The sequence below is a fragment of the Pongo pygmaeus genome, chromosome 7, assembly GCF_028885625.2.
Source record: "Pongo pygmaeus isolate AG05252 chromosome 7, NHGRI_mPonPyg2-v2.0_pri, whole genome shotgun sequence".
Taxonomy (NCBI): Eukaryota; Metazoa; Chordata; class Mammalia; order Primates; family Hominidae; genus Pongo; species Pongo pygmaeus.
This window is the reverse complement of record NC_072380.2, coordinates 156,918,027-156,936,409: the sequence shown is the minus strand read 5'-3', so window position 1 is coordinate 156,936,409 and position 18,383 is coordinate 156,918,027. Positions and strand designations below refer to the sequence as shown.

Here is an 18,383-nt window from a genome sequence, read left to right as displayed (position 1 = left end):
TGGGTGATGGAGGATGAGGCCCAGGACCCCACAGACATGGTCACGGGGGTCTCGGTTCTTGGACTGGGCAGAATTACTCTGGACTTGGTCCCAATCCCCCAGAAGGCCAGCAGGAAGATGTGTGAGGTGCAGGGAGGGAAGGGGAAGGACAGAGATGGAGGCAGTGGCCCACTGAGGCTGAGGAAGCGGGTGAGGGTGGCCGTCTTGGCTGGGGCCCCTGTGAGGTCAGAGGGGGATCAGCTGTGCTCCGAGTCATGACAACGACCTTGCAGGATGTCCGGCTGCTGGCCGCAGGCAAAGTGCCACAGCGGGCGGGGGAGGTGGAACGGGACCTGGACAAGGCGGATAGCATGATCCGGCTGCTGTTCAACGACGTGCAGACCCTCAAGGACGGACGGCACCCGCAGGGCGAGCAGATGTACCGCAGGTGGGCCCCACCCCGCCCTCCCTGACGCCCAGGTACACACGGCCCCAGGCCTGCCAACACCTACCTGAGTCCTCTGCTGCCCCAGGGTGTACCGTCTGCACGAGCGCCTGGTAGCCATCCGCACCGAGTACAACCTACGGCTGAAGGCAGGCGTGGCGGCCCCTGCAACCCAGGTGACCCAGGTGACTCTGCAGAGTGTGCAGAGGCGCCCCGAGCTGGAGGACTCCACTCTGCGCTACCTGCAGGACCTGCTGGCCTGGGTGGAGGAGAACCAGCACCGTGTGGATGGTGCTGAGTGGGGTGTGGACCTGCCCAGCGTGGAGGCACAGCTGGGCAGCCACCGAGGCCTGCACCAGTCCATCGAAGAATTCCGGGCCAAGATCGAGCGGGCACGGAGTGACGAGGTGGGTGGCACTGAGGGATGGGCAGCAGGGGGTTGGGCCGGGCCCAGCCACTGCAGACCTCACCGTCTGATCTGTTGCAGGGCCAGCTCTCCCCCGCCACCCGGGGTGCCTACCGTGACTGCCTGGGTCGGCTGGACCTGCAGTACGCCAAGCTGCTGGTGAGTGGGGGCAGGGCCAGCTGGGGGAGGTGGGTAGCCCGCAGTGGCCTGCTGACACGCACCCTCCTGCCCACAGAACTCCTCCAAGGCCCGCCTCAGGTCCCTGGAGAGCTTGCACAGCTTTGTGGCAGCCGCCACTAAGGAGCTAATGTGGCTGAATGAGAAGGAGGAGGAGGAGGTGGGCTTCGACTGGAGCGACCGCAACACCAACATGACCGCCAAGAAGGAGAGCTACTCGGTGAGGGGTAGCCCAGCACCCCTGAACCCCACAGCCCCCTCCCCAGCTGTGCCCTGGCCGTCCCCTATGGTCAGAGACCAGTGGGGGCCCTGGGTCGAGTTTGCCGGGGGCGTGGCAGAGCCGGGTGTGGCCGGCCGTCCCTGAGACCCTTTGCTCCGGTGCCAGGCACTGATGCGGGAGCTGGAGCTGAAGGAGAAGAAGATCAAGGAGCTCCAGAATGCTGGGGACCGGCTGCTGCGGGAGGACCACCCGGCCCGGCCCACGGTGGAGGTGGGGCTCCCTGGGTAGGGGCGGGGCTGCGGGGGGCCGTGCTGGGTCCCCAGGTGGGGCGGGGCGGGGCAGGGCCTGACGAGGACCTGCTGCCCTGCAGTCCTTCCAGGCGGCTCTGCAGACGCAGTGGAGCTGGATGCTACAACTGTGCTGCTGCATCGAGGCACACCTGAAGGAGAACGCTGCCTACTTTCAGGTGAGAACCGGAGCTCCCCTCCCAGCTGTGGCTCAGCGGCAGCCTTGTAGGAGCCCCCAGAACCCCTCGGCAGCTCCAATCAGGAGCCTTCCTATCTGCAGACGTTGCCAGCTGCTGCCTGCAGCCTGACCGGGGCCTTGGACAGGGGTGCTCCCCGGGCCTCCTGGGGGCTTTGCCACTCCTTCCTCAGTGCCCCTGTCTTGGGCCTGCCCCGGGACAGCTGTAGGCTGGGGCTCTGGTCCCAGGTAGCCCGGCGTGACCCCCTCCCGCTGCCCCAGTTCTTCTCAGATGTGTGGGAGGCCGAGGGGCAGTTGCAGAAGCTGCAGGAGGCACTGCGTAGGAAGTACAGCTGTGATCGCTCCGCCACCGTCACCCGGCTGGAGGACCTGCTGCAGGATGCCCAGGTGAGGGAGGGGGTGTGCAGGGGTGCGTCAGGAGAGGCTGGCCTGGAGTCTGGGCTGCATGGGTACTCTGGAGACTAGCGGGCAACTGGAGGGGCCAGCAGGGGTTGGGAGGCACCATGGGAGGTGTAGAGGTCAGCCGAGGGGGGAATGAGGCAGGATATGGGGAGCCAAGAGGCAGCTGGTGCGAGCCGGGCCGCCCCCATCTCCACAGCCACAGACTGAGTGGAAGCCTGAAGTCAGCAGCTGCCGCCAGCCCTTGTGCTATAGAAGGGGCACCGCCAGCCCTTGTGCTATAGAAAGGGCACCGCCAGCCCTTGTGCTATAGAAGGGGCACTGCCAGCCCTTGTGCTATAGAAGGGGCACTGCCAGCCCTTGTACTATAGGAGAGGCACCAGCTGTTTGGCCTGAGATCTGGAGTGGGCCGAGTGGAGCTGGGCTTCGTGCTCTGGGGGCAGGGGTGGGATCACCCAGGAGGGCGGGTGCACAGTGGGGAGTGACAGGGAAGAGGGACTGGAGGCTGGAATGGCCTCTGAGGTTGGCAGGGCTGGGCCTGCGGGAGAGCCGGCAGCTCCCAGGTGTGTGCCATCCTGCAGCCTGGCCCCCACAGAGGGGTGGGATGGGAGGAGGCAGTGACCTTCTGCAGCCCGCAGGGGAGGGGCAAGGGGCAAGGGCATTGTAGGGACCAGAGCATAGCTGGGAGGACGTGGTGGGTGAGCTGGGGTGAGAGGAGGGTGCCCTGTCTGGGTTGGGAAGGAGCGAGGGTGCATAGGTCTGCTTGGGGCCAACCCCCGGGGCCTGTCCCAGCTACACCTCCTGCTTCCAAGTGCCGCCATCCCGGGAGCATCAGGAGGGCCCCACAGGCCTGGTCCCGGGGTCTGGGGGTGCCTGGGGCAGGCCTGTGGGTCTCCATGGCCCTCGTCTGGATGCTGCCCCTCCCCCACAGGATGAGAAGGAACAGCTGAACGAGTACAAGGGGCACCTCTCAGGCCTGGCCAAGCGGGCCAAGGCCATTGTGCAGCTGAAGCCCCGCCACCCAGCCCACCCCATGCGGGGCCGCCTGCCCCTGCTGGCCGTGTGCGACTATAAGCAGGTGGAGGTGAGCTCGGGCCCGGGCCCCACGGGGGGGCGTGGCCAGGCAGGGCACGGTGTGGCCGTGTCCTCACTGACTTTGCCCGTCCCAGGTGACCGTGCACAAGGGTGACGAGTGCCAGCTGGTGGGCCCTGCACAGCCGTCCCACTGGAAGGTGCTCAGCAGCTCCGGCAGCGAGGCCGCCGTGCCCTCTGTGTGCTTCCTGGTGCCCCCGCCCAACCAGGAAGCCCAGGAGGCTGTCACCAGGTGGGTGGCGGGGGCTCAGCGGGTTGGGGGTGGACGGCGGGTGGGGTGCTGGTGATGCTGACTGTAGCCCTGACCTGCCAGGCTGGAGGCCCAGCACCAGGCCCTGGTCACGCTGTGGCACCAGTTGCATGTGGACATGAAGAGCCTTCTGGCCTGGCAGAGCCTTCGCCGCGATGTGCAGCTCATCCGCTCCTGGTCCCTGGCCACGGTACTCCTGCCCCCCAGCCGGGGGCTCTCTGGGTGGGAGGAGGGGAGACGCGTTGTGCAGGGCACGGCCGCCTCGCCCAGCACTGAGCCCCACGTGCTTCCCCCAGTTCCGCACCCTGAAGCCAGAGGAGCAGCGCCAAGCCCTGCACAGCCTGGAGCTGCACTACCAGGCCTTCCTGCGGGACAGCCAGGACGCGGGCGGCTTTGGACCCGAGGACCGGCTGATGGCCGAGCGCGAGTACGGCTCCTGCAGCCACCACTACCAGCAGCTGCTGCAGAGCCTGGAGCAGGGTAGCGCACGGCAGGGCTGGGGCGGTTGGGCTGGTGCGAGGTGGGCAGTGGAGTGACCCGGATGTGTTCCCCAGGCGCACAGGAAGAGTCTCGCTGCCAGCGCTGCATCTCCGAGCTCAAAGACATCCGGCTGCAGCTGGAGGCCTGTGAGACGCGCACCGTGCACCGCCTGCGGCTGCCGCTGGACAAAGAGCCGGCACGGGAGTGTGCCCAGCGCATCGCTGAGCAGCAGGCAGGGGCCGTCCCCACCCCATCCAGTCCCATCCCTCTCCCCATCCCTCTTCCCACCCTGCCTCCTTTGGCCTTCAAGGGGCGCTGTGTGCTGCGCTCGGTGATGAGTGCGTTCCTACTCCCTGTCTTTGCAGAAGGCACAGGCGGAGGTGGAGGGGCTGGGCAAGGGGGTCGCCCGGCTCTCCGCCGAGGCCGAGAAGGTCCTGGCCCTGCCAGAGCCATCGCCTGCGGCCCCCACGCTGCGCTCGGAGCTGGAGCTGACGCTGGGCAAGCTGGAGCAGGTCCGCAGCCTGTCTGCCATCTACCTGGAGAAGTGAGTGCACCTGGCCACAGGCGAGGGGCTGGGTCGGCTGGGGGGTGCTGGGGTGAGGGCTGTGACCTTGCAGGAGGGTGCAGGAGGGAACGAGTTGGGGGCTGTTCAGAGATCTGGCCAGGAGGCCGGAGGCCCAGCTGGGGTGGCGGCCGCAGAGATGTTGAGAAGAGTTCAGGGCTGGATACGCTTCGACAGTGGCGGCCAGGGGACTTCCTGGTGATGAGATTCAGGTGTGGGGAAGAGACAGTGGAGCTGGGCAGCGGCTGCTGAGTGAGGAGGGGAGGCTGTGGATCCACTTTCAGTGGCACAGTAAGGAATCCTGCACCCTGCCTCTCGTCTGTCCTGTTCTGGCCTGGACTTAAGGGCCTCTGGCATTTATTTCCAATGTGTTATGTCATAGTCTCTTCCTGTGTTGCAAACCACATATCCACCCGCTATCTACTCTTCACAAAACCAACACAGTGATAGGGCCGCCACTGGCTGCCACAGGGTGCCATTTCCACCCCGGTGTCCCCTTCGCCCAGTCTTGGGCTGCAAGGGCTGAGAACTACGCTTCCAGGCCCTGTGGGCACCGGGATGCCGCTGTCATGCAGCCAGTGGGCTCTTCCTGTCTCGGGGCCTTGGGGTCTGCCGTTCCTGGCTGGCACACCCCCTCTCCCCTCTTCAGGCTGGGGCCTGAGTGTCCTTGTGTTGCAGAGGCTCCCAGCCTCCTTCTCACCAAGGCTGTTCTCCCTGAAGCAAGCCTCTGACCACAGGGTCAGCCAACCCCCAGGGTTGGGTCTGGGCTTGGCAGGCAGCACCCTGGGTCGCTGTGGCTTGGGTTCTATCCCCTTGGGCTGTTGCTCGAGCCCCATGTCATGGCCCTGAGCCCCACTTTCCCGCCAGGCTCAAGACCATCAGCCTGGTGATCCGCAGCACGCAGGGGGCCGAGGAGGTGCTCCGGGCCCATGAGGAGCAGCTCAAGGAGGCCCAGGCCGTGCCGGCCACCCTCCCGGAGCTCGAGGCCACCAAGGCCTCTCTGAAGGTATCGTTTCGAGGCTTGGGCCTCATGGCGGGGTGGGGGTACAGCGGGCCCAGCTGAAGCCACACATGTCCCTCCTGTCCCCAACAGAAGCTGCGGACCCAGGCCGAGGCACAGCAGCCAATGTTCGACGCCCTGCGGGATGAGCTGCGGGGGGCGCAGGAGGTGGGGGAGCGACTGCAGCAGCGGCACGGGGAGCGGGACGTGGAGGTGGAGCGCTGGCGGGAGCGGGTCGCCCAGCTGCTTGAACGCTGGCAGGCTGTGCTGGCTCAGACCGACGTGCGGCAGCGCGAGCTCGAGCAACTGGGCCGCCAGCTGCGTTACTACCGCGAGAGTGCCGACCCCTTGGGCGCCTGGCTGCAGGACGCCAGGCAGCGGCAGGAGCAGATCCAGGCCATGCCGCTGGCCGACAGCCAGGCTGTGCGGGAGCAGCTGCGGCAGGAGAAGGTGGGCTTGGGTCGGTGGGGATGGGGTGGCTGGGCGTGCCCTGCGGCCACTGCTCTGACCGCACCATCCCCCAGGCCCTGCTGGAGGAGATCGAGCGCCATGGCGAGAAGGTCGAGGAGTGCCAGAGGTTTGCGAAACAGTACATCAATGCCATCAAGGTGAGGCCCTGCCGCCTGCGCCAGGCCCCAAGTCCGGGACTGTTGCCGGGACGGCGGGCTTTCCCTGAGCCTGGGCCATGCCAGGGAAAGCCCATGTGAGGGTTTGGGGGCTGGGCAGGGGCCATCGGAGGGCAGAGCTGGTGGCTGACCACAGTGCACTGCCACAGGACTATGAACTCCAGCTGGTCACGTACAAGGCGCAGCTTGAGCCGGTGGCCTCCCCAGCCAAGAAGCCCAAGGTCCAGTCCGGATCAGAGAGTGTCATCCAGGAGGTAGGATGAGGCTGAGCCTAACTGGGCGAGGGGCTGGCAGGCCTCGAGTTGCAGCTCTCGCAGGGCTAACCCTGGCTGTACTCCACAGTACGTGGACCTGCGTACGCGCTACAGCGAGCTGACCACACTCACGAGCCAGTACATCAAGTTCATCAGCGAGACTCTGCGGCGCATGGAGGAGGAGGAGGTACAGCGCACTGGGCGGAGGCTGGGCAGAGGGGTCCATCTCACCACCCGTTGCGTCCCACACGCAGCCAGAGGAGCTGCCTGAGGCCATTTCTCGTGGCCCTCCCCACTGGCGCTGCCAGCACCCTCTGCCCCCAGCTCAGCCTGCCCCAGGCTGCCCCACCTGTGGCCTGCCCCCCGGCCTGGTGTGGCTACACTGCTCCCCCACAGTGGCTGGTGCCGCCTCTTCTCCCTCGTAAGCGTCCCCCCTGCAGCCTAGCGGCCGTCCTGTGGGCTCTTCCTTGGCGTTCTGCGTTGGCCTCTCCGCTCAACCCTTTGCTGCCAGAAGTCGGGGGTGCTGGGTTGTGGGGCTAGGGAGGGGTCTTCCAAGGCACCCGTCTGTTGGCTTCTCCCTGCCTTCTGCGTGGCCCTGAATCCTCTTCTGAGCTGGCGCGGGGCTGCACTGCTGTCTCCACGCTGGCCGCCTCGCCCCACCCCGCCCCACCCAGGCTTCCCACCCTGGTCGGGGAGAGGGATCCAGTGGTGGGAGCCAGGCCCCCTGGTGTCCAGCAGAGCTCAGGCAGGGCTGTGTGCTGGGCGTGGCTCGCAGGTTCCGAGCTCCTGCTTTGCTCTCTCTCTCCCTGTCCGTCTGTCTCCGTCGCCTGTCTGCGGGAAGCAGGGAGGACGCCTGGGCCTCCTTCCCCAGGCTGGTGAGCACAGTGGGGCCGGCTGCGATCGCTGCCCGAGTGCCCTGGGCGGGTGCACGCTGTCTCCTCCGCCGGGCTGGGGCCTCTGTCTTCCCTGACCCCTGCTCCGCGCTGTCTGAGGGAACTGTGCCGGTGCGTGCCCTGTGAGCACTGGTGCCTGCCCGTGTTCACACTCTTCTCTGCTTCTCTTCTTCTCTCTGCTGTGGCCGCAGAGGCTGGCTGAGCAGCAGCGGGCAGAGGAGCGCGAGCGGCTGGCCGAGGTGGAGGCCGCGCTGGAGAAGCAGCGGCAGCTGGCCGAGGCACACGCCCAGGCAAAGGCACAGGCGGAGCGGGAGGCGAAGGAGCTGCAGCAGCGCATGCAGGAGGAGGTGGTGCGGCGGGAGGAGGCGGCGGTGGACGCGCAGCAGCAGAAGCGCAGCATCCAGGAGGAGCTGCAGCAGCTGCGGCAGAGCTCGGAGGCGGAGATCCAGGCCAAGGCCCGGCAGGCAGAGGCGGCTGAGCGCAGCCGGCTGCGCATCGAGGAGGAGATCCGCGTGGTGCGCCTGCAGCTGGAGGCCACCGAGCGCCAGCGTGGCGGGGCCGAGGGGGAGCTGCAGGCACTGCGTGCACGGGCGGAGGAGGCGGAGGCACAAAAGCGGCAGGCGCAGGAGGAGGCCGAGCGCTTGCGGAGGCAGGTGCAGGACGAGAACCAGCGTAAGCGGCAGGCGGAGGCAGAGCTGGCCTTGCGCGTGAAGGCCGAGGCCGAGGCAGCGCGTGAGAAGCAGCGGGCCCTGCAGGCCCTGGAGGAGCTGCGGCTGCAGGCGGAGGAGGCAGAGCGGCGCCTGCGGCAGGCTGAGGTGGAGCGGGCACGGCAGGTACAGGTGGCCCTGGAGACGGCGCAGCGCAGTGCAGAGGCGGAGCTGCAGAGCAAACGCGCCTCCTTCGCGGAGAAGACGGCACAGCTGGAGCGCTCCCTGCAGGAGGAACACGTGGCGGTGGCACAGCTGCGGGAGGAGGCTGAGCGGCGGGCACAGCAGCAGGCTGAGGCCGAGCGGGCACGCGAGGAGGCAGAGCGGGAGCTGGAGCGCTGGCAGCTCAAGGCCAACGAGGCGCTACGGCTGCGGCTGCAGGCAGAGGAGGTGGCGCAGCAGAAGAGCCTGGCGCAGGCTGAGGCTGAGAAGCAGAAGGAGGAGGCAGAGCGCGAGGCGCGGCGGCGCGGCAAGGCGGAGGAGCAGGCTGTGCGGCAGCGGGAGCTGGCTGAGCAAGAGCTGGAGAAGCAGCGGCAGCTGGCGGAAGGCACCGCGCAGCAGCGCCTGGCCGCAGAGCAGGAGTTGATCCGGCTGCGAGCCGAGACGGAGCAGGGGGAGCAGCAGCGGCAGCTGCTGGAGGAGGAGCTGGCCCGGCTGCAGCGTGAGGCGGCTGCGGCCACGCAGAAACGCCAGGAGCTGGAAGCCGAGCTGGCCAAGGTGCGGGCCGAGATGGAGGTGCTGCTGGCCAGCAAGGCAAGGGCTGAGGAGGAGTCGCGCTCCACCAGCGAGAAGTCCAAGCAGAGGCTGGAGGCCGAGGCCGGCCGGTTCCGCGAGCTGGCCGAGGAGGCTGCCCGCCTGCGTGCCCTGGCGGAAGAGGCCAAGCGGCAGCGGCAGCTGGCCGAGGAAGACGCGGCGCGGCAGCGGGCAGAGGCGGAGCGGGTGCTTGCGGAGAAGCTGGCCGCCATCAGCGAGGCCACGCGGCTCAAGACGGAGGCAGAGATAGCACTCAAGGAGAAGGAGGCAGAGAATGAGCGCTTGCGGCGGCTGGCGGAGGACGAGGCCTTCCAGCGGCGGCGGTTGGAAGAGCAGGCGGCACAACACAAGGCTGACATCGAGGAGCGCCTGGCCCAGCTGCGCAAGGCGTCGGACAGTGAGCTGGAGCGGCAGAAGGGGCTGGTAGAGGACACGCTGCGGCAGCGGCGGCAGGTGGAGGAGGAGATCCTGGCGCTTAAGGCGAGCTTCGAGAAGGCGGCCGCTGGCAAGGCAGAGCTGGAGCTGGAGCTGGGGCGCATCCGCAGCAATGCGGAGGACACGCTGCGCAGCAAGGAGCAGGCCGAGCTGGAGGCTGCGAGGCAGCGGCAGCTGGCGGCAGAGGAGGAGCAGCGGCGCCGCGAGGCTGAGGAGCGCGTGCAGAAGAGCCTGGCGGCCGAGGAGGAGGCCGCACGGCAGCGGAAGGCGGCGCTGGAGGAAGTTGAGCGGCTGAAAGCCAAGGTGGAGGAGGCACGGCGCCTGCGCGAGCGAGCAGAGCAGGAGTCGGCGCGGCAGCTGCAGCTGGCCCAGGAGGCTGCCCAGAAGCGGCTGCAGGCGGAAGAGAAGGCGCACGCCTTCGCGGTGCAGCAGAAGGAGCAAGAGCTACAGCAGACGCTGCAGCAGGAGCAGAGCGTGCTGGACCGGCTGCGCAGCGAGGCAGAGGCGGCCCGGCGGGCGGCTGAGGAGGCGGAGGAGGCCCGGGTGCAGGCGGAGCGTGAGGCGGCACAGTCCCGGCGGCAGGTGGAAGAGGCCGAGCGGCTGAAGCAGTCGGCAGAGGAGCAGGCACAGGCCCGGGCTCAGGCGCAGGCGGCTGCAGAGAAGCTGCGCAAGGAGGCCGAGCAAGAGGCGGCGCGGCGGGCACAGGCGGAGCAGGCGGCCCTGCGGCAGAAGCAGGCAGCTGACGCGGAGATGGAGAAGCATAAGAAATTTGCCGAGCAGACGCTGCGGCAGAAGGCGCAGGTGGAGCAGGAGCTGACAACACTGCGGCTGCAGCTGGAGGAGACCGACCACCAGAAGAACCTGCTGGACGAGGAGCTGCAGCGGCTGAAGGCGGAGGCCACGGAGGCCGCACGCCAGCGCAGCCAGGTGGAGGAGGAGCTCTTCTCAGTGCGCGTGCAAATGGAGGAGCTGAGCAAGCTCAAGGCACGCATCGAGGCTGAGAACCGCGCACTCATTTTGCGCGACAAGGACAATACGCAGCGCTTCCTGCAGGAGGAGGCTGAGAAGATGAAGCAGGTGGCGGAGGAGGCCGCACGGCTGAGTGTGGCAGCCCAGGAGGCTGCGCGACTGCGGCAACTGGCAGAGGAGGACCTGGCACAGCAGCGGGCCTTGGCAGAGAAGATGCTCAAGGAGAAGATGCAGGCCGTGCAGGAGGCCACGCGACTCAAGGCTGAGGCGGAACTGCTGCAGCAGCAGAAGGAGCTTGCGCAGGAGCAGGCGCGGCGGCTGCAGGAGGACAAGGAGCAGATGGCGCAGCAACTGGCGGAGGAGACGCAGGGCTTCCAGCGGACACTGGAGGCCGAGCGGCAGCGGCAGCTGGAGATGAGCGCTGAGGCTGAGCGCCTCAAGCTGCGTATGGCTGAGATGAGCCGGGCCCAGGCCCGCGCTGAGGAGGACGCCCAGCGCTTCCGGAAGCAGGCGGAGGAGATCGGTGAGAAGCTGCACCGCACGGAGCTCGCCACACAGGAGAAGGTGACTCTGGTGCAGACACTGGAGATCCAGAGACAGCAGAGTGACCATGATGCTGAGCGCCTGCGGGAGGCCATCGCTGAGCTGGAGCGTGAGAAGGAGAAGCTCCAACAGGAGGCCAAACTGCTGCAGCTCAAGTCTGAGGAGGTACCGCCCCCTCTACATGCGACGGGCGGGTGGGCCCGGGGATCTGCTTTGGTGGGTGGTGGGTGCTCCTGGGCTGGCGGTCCCTGATCACACCCTCTTCTTCTGCAGATGCAGACGGTGCAGCAGGAGCAGCTGCTGCAGGAGACGCAGGCCCTGCAGCAGAGCTTCCTCTCTGAAAAGGACAGCCTGCTACAGCGGGAGCGCTTCATCGAGCAGGAGAAGGCCAAGCTGGAGCAGCTCTTCCAGGACGAGGTGGCCAAGGCACAGCAGCTGCGTGAGGAGCAGCAGCGGCAGCAGCAGCAGATGGAGCAGGAACGGCAGCGACTGGTAGCCAGCATGGAGGAGGCGCGGCGGCGGCAGCATGAGGCAGAGGAGGGTGTGAGGCGCAAGCAGGAGGAGCTGCAGCAGCTGGAGCAGCAGCGGCGGCAGCAGGAGGAGCTGCTGGCTGAGGAGAATCAGAGGCTGCGTGAGCAGCTGCAGCGCCTGGAGGAGCAGCACCGGGCGGCGCTGGCGCACTCTGAGGAGGTCACTGCCTCACAGGTGGCAGCCACAAAGACCCTGCCCAATGGCCGGGATGCACTTGATGGCCCCGCGGCAGAGGCAGAGCCAGAGCACAGCTTCGATGGCCTGCGGCGGAAGGTGCCGGCCCAGAGGCTGCAGGAGGCCGGCATCCTGAGTGCGGAGGAACTGCAGCGGTTGGCGCAGGGCCACACCACAGTGGACGAGCTCGCACGGCGGGAAGACGTGCGCCACTACCTGCAGGGCCGCAGCAGCATCGCGGGGCTGTTGCTGAAGCCCACCAATGAGAAGCTGAGTGTTTACGCCGCCCTGCAGAGGCAGCTGCTGAGTCCCGGCACGGCCCTCATCCTGCTGGAGGCGCAGGCGGCCTCAGGCTTTCTGCTGGACCCTGTGCGGAACCGGAGGCTGACTGTCAACGAGGCTGTGAAGGAGGGTGTGGTGGGCCCCGAGCTGCACCACAAGCTGCTGTCGGCCGAGCGCGCCGTCACCGGCTACACCGACCCCTACACCGGGCAGCAGATCTCCCTCTTCCAGGCCATGCAGAAGGGCCTCATCGTCCGGGAGCACGGCATCCGCCTGCTGGAGGCCCAGATCGCCACGGGCGGCGTCATCGACCCCGTGCACAGCCACCGCGTGCCCGTGGACGTGGCCTACCGGCGCGGCTACTTCGACGAGGAGATGAACCGCGTCCTGGCGGACCCCAGCGACGACACCAAGGGCTTCTTTGACCCCAACACGCACGAGAACCTCACGTACCTGCAGCTACTGGAGCGCTGCGTGGAGGACCCCGAGACGGGCCTGCGCCTTTTACCGCTCACAGATAAGGCTGCCAAGGGCGGGGAGCTGGTCTACACTGACTCCGAGGCCCGGGACGTCTTTGAGAAGGCCACCGTGTCCGCGCCATTCGGCAAGTTCCAGGGCAAGACGGTGACCATCTGGGAGATCATCAACTCGGAATACTTCACGGCAGAGCAGCGGCGGGACCTGCTGCGGCAGTTCCGCACGGGCCGGATCACGGTGGAGAAGATCATCAAGATCATCATCACGGTGGTGGAGGAGCAGGAGCAGAAGGGCCGGCTTTGCTTTGAGGGACTGCGCAGCCTGGTGCCAGCCGCTGAGCTGCTGGAGAGCAGGGTCATTGACCACGAGCTGTACCACCAGCTGCAGCGAGGTGAGCGCTCTGTGCGAGAGGTGGCTGAGGTGGACGCTGTGCGGCGGGCTCTCCGGGGTGCCAACGTCATCGCGGGTGTATGGCTGGAGGAGGCAGGGCAGAAGCTGAGTATCTACGACGCCCTGAAGAAAGACCTGCTGCCATCCGACATGGCTGTGGCCCTGTTGGAAGCCCAGGCCGGCACCGGGCACATCATCGACCCTGCCACCAGCGCCCGGCTGACTGTGGACGAGGCAGTGCGCGCCGGCCTGGTGGGCCCCGAGTTTCATGAGAAGCTGCTGTCAGCCGAGAAGGCTGTGACAGGGTACAGGGACCCCTACACGGGGCAGAGCGTCTCCCTGTTTCAGGCCTTGAAGAAGGGCCTCATTCCCCAGGAGCAGGGCCTGCGCCTGTTGGATGCCCAGCTGTCCACGGGTGGCGTTGTGGACCCCAGCAAGAGCCACCGCGTGCCCCTGGATGTCGCCTGCGCCCGAGGCTGCCTGGATGAGGAGACCAGCAGGGCTCTGTCGGCACCGAGGGCCGACGCCAAGGCCTACTCTGACCCCAGCACAGGGGAGCCGGTCACCTACAGCGAGCTCCAGCAGCGGTGCCGGCCCGACCAGCTGACCGGGCTGAGCCTGCTGCCGCTCTCAGAGAAGGCTGCTCGGGCCCGGCAGGAGGAACTGTACTCAGAGCTGCAGGCCCGTGAGACCTTTGAGAAGACCCCGGTTGAGGTCCCCGTGGGCGGCTTCAAGGGCAGGACGGTGACGATGTGGGAGCTCATCAGCTCTGAGTACTTCACTGCGGAGCAGCGGCAGGAGTTGTTGCGTCAGTTCCGCACGGGCAAGGTCACCGTGGAGAAGATCATCAAGATCCTCATCACCATTGTGGAGGAGGTGGAGACTGTGCGGCAGGAGAGGCTGTCCTTCAGCGGCCTCCGTGCCCCTGTGCCAGCCAGCGAGCTCCTGGCTTCCGGGGTCCTCAGCAGAGCCCAGTTTGAGCAGCTCAAGGACGGCAAGACGACGGTCAAGGACCTTTCGGAGCTGGGCTCCGTGCGGACGCTGCTGCAGGGCAGTGGCTGCCTCGCCGGCATCTACCTGGAGGACACTAAGGAGAAGGTGTCCATCTACGAGGCCATGCGCCGGGGCCTGCTGAGACCCAGCACAGCTGCGCTGCTGCTGGAGGCGCAGGCGGCCACTGGCTTCCTGGTGGACCCCGTGCGGAACCAGCGCCTGTACGTCCACGAGGCTGTGAAGGCGGGCGTGGTGGGCCCCGAGCTTCACGAGCAGCTGCTGTCCGCCGAGAAGGCCGTCACCGGCTACAGAGACCCCTACTCGGGCAGCACCATCTCCCTCTTCCAGGCCATGCAGAAGGGCCTGGTCCTCCGGCAGCACGGCATCCGCCTGCTGGAGGCCCAGATTGCCACGGGCGGCATCATCGACCCTGTGCACAGCCACCGCGTGCCCGTGGACGTGGCCTACCAGCGCGGCTACTTCGACGAGGAGATGAACCGTGTCCTGGCGGACCCCAGCGACGACACCAAGGGCTTCTTCGACCCCAACACGCATGAGAACCTCACGTACAGGCAGCTGCTGGAGCGCTGCGTGGAGGACCCCGAGACAGGCCTGCGCCTCCTGCCGTTGAAAGGGGCGGAGAAGGCTGACGTGGTGGAGACCACGCAGGTGTACACTGAGGAGGAGACAAGAAAGGCATTTGAAGAGACGCAGATCGACATTCCCGGCGGCGGCAGCCACGGCGGCTCCACCATGTCCCTGTGGGAGGTGATGCAGTCGGACCTGATCCCCGAGGAGCAGCGGGCCCAGCTGATGGCTGACTTCCAGGCCGGCCGGGTGACCAAGGAACGCATGATCATCATCATCATCGAGATCATTGAGAAGACAGAGATCATCCGCCAGCAGGGTCTGGCCTCCTACGACTACGTGCGCCGCCGCCTCACGGCTGAGGACCTGTACGAGGCTCGGATCATCTCTCTCGAGACCTACAACCTGCTCCGGGAGGGCACCAGGAGCCTCCGTGAGGCCCTCGAGGCAGAGTCCGCCTGGCGCTACCTCTATGGCACGGGCTCCGTGGCCGGTGTCTACCTGCCCGGCTCCAGGCAGACACTGAGCATCTACCAGGCCCTAAAGAAAGGGCTGCTGAGTGCCGAGGTGGCCCGCCTGCTGCTGGAGGCACAGGCAGCCACGGGCTTCCTGCTGGACCCGGTGAAGGGGGAGCGGCTGACTGTGGATGAGGCTGTGCGGAAGGGCCTGGTGGGGCCCGAGCTGCACGACCGACTGCTCTCGGCTGAGCGGGCGGTTACCGGCTACCGCGACCCCTACACTGAGCAGACCATCTCGCTCTTCCAGGCTATGAAGAAGGAGCTGATTCCTACCGAGGAGGCCCTGCGGCTGCTGGATGCCCAGTTGGCCACTGGTGGCATCGTGGACCCCCGCCTGGGCTTCCACCTTCCACTGGAGGTGGCTTACCAGCGCGGCTACCTCAACAAGGACACGCACGACCAGCTGTCAGAGCCCAGCGAGGTGCGCAGCTACGTGGACCCGTCCACCGACGAGCGCCTCAGCTACACGCAGCTGCTCAGGCGGTGCCGCCGTGACGACGGCACCGGCCAGCTGCTCCTGCCGCTGTCGGACGCCCGCAAGCTGACCTTCCGTGGCCTGCGGAAGCAGATCACCGTGGAGGAGCTGGTGCGCTCGCAGGTCATGGACGAGGCCACGGCGCTGCAGCTGCGGGAGGGCCTGACCTCCATCGAGGAGGTCACCAAGAACTTGCAGAAGTTCCTGGAAGGCACCAGCTGCATCGCTGGTGTCTTCGTGGACGCCACCAAGGAACGGCTCTCGGTGTACCAGGCCATGAAGAAGGGCATCATCCGCCCTGGCACGGCCTTTGAGCTCCTGGAGGCGCAGGCGGCCACCGGTTATGTCATCGACCCCATCAAGGGACTGAAGCTGACGGTGGAGGAGGCTGTGCGTATGGGCATTGTGGGCCCCGAGTTCAAGGACAAGCTGCTGTCGGCCGAGCGTGCCGTCACTGGGTACAAGGACCCCTACTCTGGGAAGCTCATCTCCCTCTTCCAGGCCATGAAGAAGGGCCTGATCTTGAAGGACCATGGCATCCGCCTGCTGGAGGCCCAGATCGCCACGGGTGGCATCATTGACCCTGAGGAGAGCCACCGGCTGCCCGTGGAGGTGGCCTACAAGCGCGGCCTCTTCGACGAGGAGATGAACGAGATCCTGACCGACCCCTCGGACGACACCAAGGGCTTCTTTGACCCTAACACGGAGGAGAACCTCACCTACCTGCAGCTGATGGAGCGCTGTATCACCGACCCCCAGACGGGCCTGTGTCTCCTGCCGCTGAAGGAGAAGAAGCGGGAGCGGAAGACATCCTCCAAGTCCTCTGTGCGCAAGCGCCGAGTGGTCATTGTGGACCCCGAGACGGGCAAGGAGATGTCAGTGTACGAGGCCTACCGCAAGGGCCTGATTGACCACCAGACATACCTGGAGCTGTCCGAGCAGGAGTGCGAGTGGGAGGAGATCACCATCTCCTCCTCGGATGGCGTGGTCAAGTCTATGATCATCGACCGTCGCTCCGGCCGCCAGTACGACATCGATGACGCCATCGCCAAGAACCTCATCGACCGCTCAGCACTGGACCAGTACCGCGCCGGCACGCTCTCCATCACCGAGTTCGCCGACATGCTCTCGGGCAACGCCAGTGGCTTCCGCTCCCGCTCCTCCTCAGTGGGATCCTCCTCCTCCTATCCCATCAGCCCCACCGTCTCCAGGACCCAGCTGGCCTCCTGGTCGGACCCCACTGAGGAGACGGGCCCCGTGGCTGGCATCCTGGACACGGAGACGCTGGAGAAGGTGTCCATCACCGAGGCCATGCACCGCAACCTGGTGGACAACATCACGGGGCAGCGGCTGCTGGAGGCACAGGCCTGCACTGGGGGCATCATCGACCCCGGCACCGGTGAGCGCTTCCCTGTCACCGACGCTGTCAACAAGGGCCTGGTGGACAAGATCATGGTGGACCGCATCAACCTGGCCCAGAAGGCCTTCTGCGGCTTTGAGGATCCACGCACCAAGACCAAGATGTCGGCCGCCCAGGCCCTGAAGAAGGGCTGGCTCTACTACGAGGCCGGCCAGCGCTTCCTGGAGGTGCAGTACCTGACCGGCGGCCTGATCGAGCCCGACACGCCGGGCCGTGTGCCCCTGGACGAGGCCCTGCAGCGCGGCACGGTGGACGCCCGCACCGCACAGAAGCTGCGTGACGTGGGCGCCTACTCCAAGTACCTCACCTGCCCTAAGACCAAGCTCAAGATCTCCTATAAGGACGCGCTGGACCGCAGCATGGTGGAGGAGGGCACGGGGCTGCGGCTGCTGGAGGCTGCCGCGCAGTCCACCAAGGGCTACTACAGCCCCTACAGCGTCAGCGGCTCCGGCTCCACCGCGGGCTCCCGCACCGGCTCGCGCACCGGCTCCAGGGCCGGCTCCCGCCGTGGCAGCTTTGACGCCACTGGCTCCAGCTTCTCCATGACCTTCTCTTCATCCTCCTACTCCTCCTCGGGCTACGGCCGCCGCTACGCCTCGGGGTCCTCGGCCTCCCTGGGGGGCCCTGAGTCTGCCGTGGCCTGAGCCCACCCCGCTCTGCATGCGGCCCAGCCCGGCTCCCACCGAGGCGCGGGGGCCGTTTTCAATGCTTAAAGGTGTCTTCCTCCCAAGTGGTGCCTAAAGTTTAACCAAAAAGACCAGACTAATATATTAATATATATCTGCTGTCCAGACAGCCTGTATCTTGGGGGACAGGGCTGGCCCAGCCCTGCTGGCCGCCTCACCCCCTCGGGTCTCCTCATTCCCTTCTACCTGCCACTCACACAGCCAGGTGCCTTGGAGGGTCCCAAGCTGGGCCCCAGCCCACCCTCCGGTCTTCCCAGGGTAGCCCACCTGCCAGTCCTAGCTGCACAGGGCAGCTGGCTGGGCCCAACCCTGTCAGTAGAGGGCCCTGGTGTTTCTAGCACTGGCCTGCACGGTGGGCCTTGCTGGGGACGGGGGGCCCCAGTCAGCCTGTCTCCCAGTCTACCCAGAGAAGCCCCTTCCCCATGGGAAGACGAGGCCCTCGGGCCCAGCCCCCACAGTGCTGTCTGATCTGTGCTTTCCAGCTCACCCCCCACACTCACTCCTGAGACCCCTGGTCTCCGGCATCAGCCTCCAGCCTCTGTTCCCCTAGTAAGTGCCTTCCATGTCGGCCTCTAACCCCAGGCCCCGAGGACCCAGACCCAGTGGGGAGACGGAGGTTCCAGCTGGCATGGCTGGGAACTGCAGACCTGTCCTGGTGGGTCCAGGGGCCCCTCCAGCTTGTGGAGCCCCACCCTGGGGTGCTGCCTGCCCGTCTCTCTCCCATGGAGCCCCAGCCCCCTTTGGGCCCAGGGACACCGGCCAGGCTCTGTGCTGATCCTCCTGTTCCACCCAGCCCTGGCCTCAGCAGCGATCACCCCTGCCTCCACCTTCCGAGCTTTGCATGTTCCACTAACCCTGGGCGGGTGGCAGGTGGAGGTGTCAGGCTGCTGGCGCCTCTGCAAGGGCAGAACACTAACCTGACCGTGGGCGGGGCCTTGCGGCATCCGCCCCCAATAAAAGCAATTCCAACCTTCCCGCGCCTCCTGCCTTGTGTCTTGGGGTCAGGTGTGTGTCAGGGACAGGGTGGACATTGCAACCTCAGGCTCCAGGCTCTGAGCTCAGCCACTATGGCCGGTCAGGGACTTACGTCTGTGTGCAGCAGAGACCAGGTGCCCACAGGAGGGCAGCTGAGAGACCCTGGGCAGAGGGATTCAGTGTGGGGTTAGGGTGGTGGCC

The 18,383-nt window shown here is 66.8% G+C and overlaps 1 protein-coding gene across 18 annotated transcripts in view; it reads left to right on the top strand.

Annotated features, from left to right (window-relative positions):
- Nucleotides 1-18,180, top strand: part of PLEC (plectin) — a 61,464-nt gene extending 43,284 nt beyond the window's left edge. For 17 of the 18 annotated variants that reach the window (XM_063669279.1, XM_054497759.2, XM_054497767.2 and 14 more), the window contains 20 exons: nucleotides 273-427; nucleotides 513-831; nucleotides 912-989; nucleotides 1,066-1,227; nucleotides 1,393-1,497; nucleotides 1,598-1,693; nucleotides 1,972-2,097; nucleotides 3,041-3,193; nucleotides 3,279-3,433; nucleotides 3,515-3,641; nucleotides 3,748-3,931; nucleotides 4,006-4,163; nucleotides 4,297-4,475; nucleotides 5,361-5,499; nucleotides 5,587-5,943; nucleotides 6,018-6,101; nucleotides 6,269-6,373; nucleotides 6,462-6,560; nucleotides 7,458-10,838; nucleotides 10,947-18,180. In XM_063669279.1, the coding sequence (XP_063525349.1) occupies nucleotides 273-427; nucleotides 513-831; nucleotides 912-989; nucleotides 1,066-1,227; nucleotides 1,393-1,497; nucleotides 1,598-1,693; nucleotides 1,972-2,097; nucleotides 3,041-3,193; nucleotides 3,279-3,433; nucleotides 3,515-3,641; nucleotides 3,748-3,931; nucleotides 4,006-4,163; nucleotides 4,297-4,475; nucleotides 5,361-5,499; nucleotides 5,587-5,943; nucleotides 6,018-6,101; nucleotides 6,269-6,373; nucleotides 6,462-6,560; nucleotides 7,458-10,838; nucleotides 10,947-17,165 (12,381 nt within the window). In that variant the 3' untranslated portion in view covers nucleotides 17,166-18,180. The remainder of the gene's footprint in view (nucleotides 1-272; nucleotides 428-512; nucleotides 832-911; nucleotides 990-1,065; nucleotides 1,228-1,392; nucleotides 1,498-1,597; nucleotides 1,694-1,971; nucleotides 2,098-3,040; nucleotides 3,194-3,278; nucleotides 3,434-3,514; nucleotides 3,642-3,747; nucleotides 3,932-4,005; nucleotides 4,164-4,296; nucleotides 4,476-5,360; nucleotides 5,500-5,586; nucleotides 5,944-6,017; nucleotides 6,102-6,268; nucleotides 6,374-6,461; nucleotides 6,561-7,457; nucleotides 10,839-10,946) is intronic. The other variant, XM_054497772.2, reaches the window with a different exon arrangement.
- The last annotated feature ends 203 nt before the right edge of the window (nucleotides 18,181-18,383 follow it).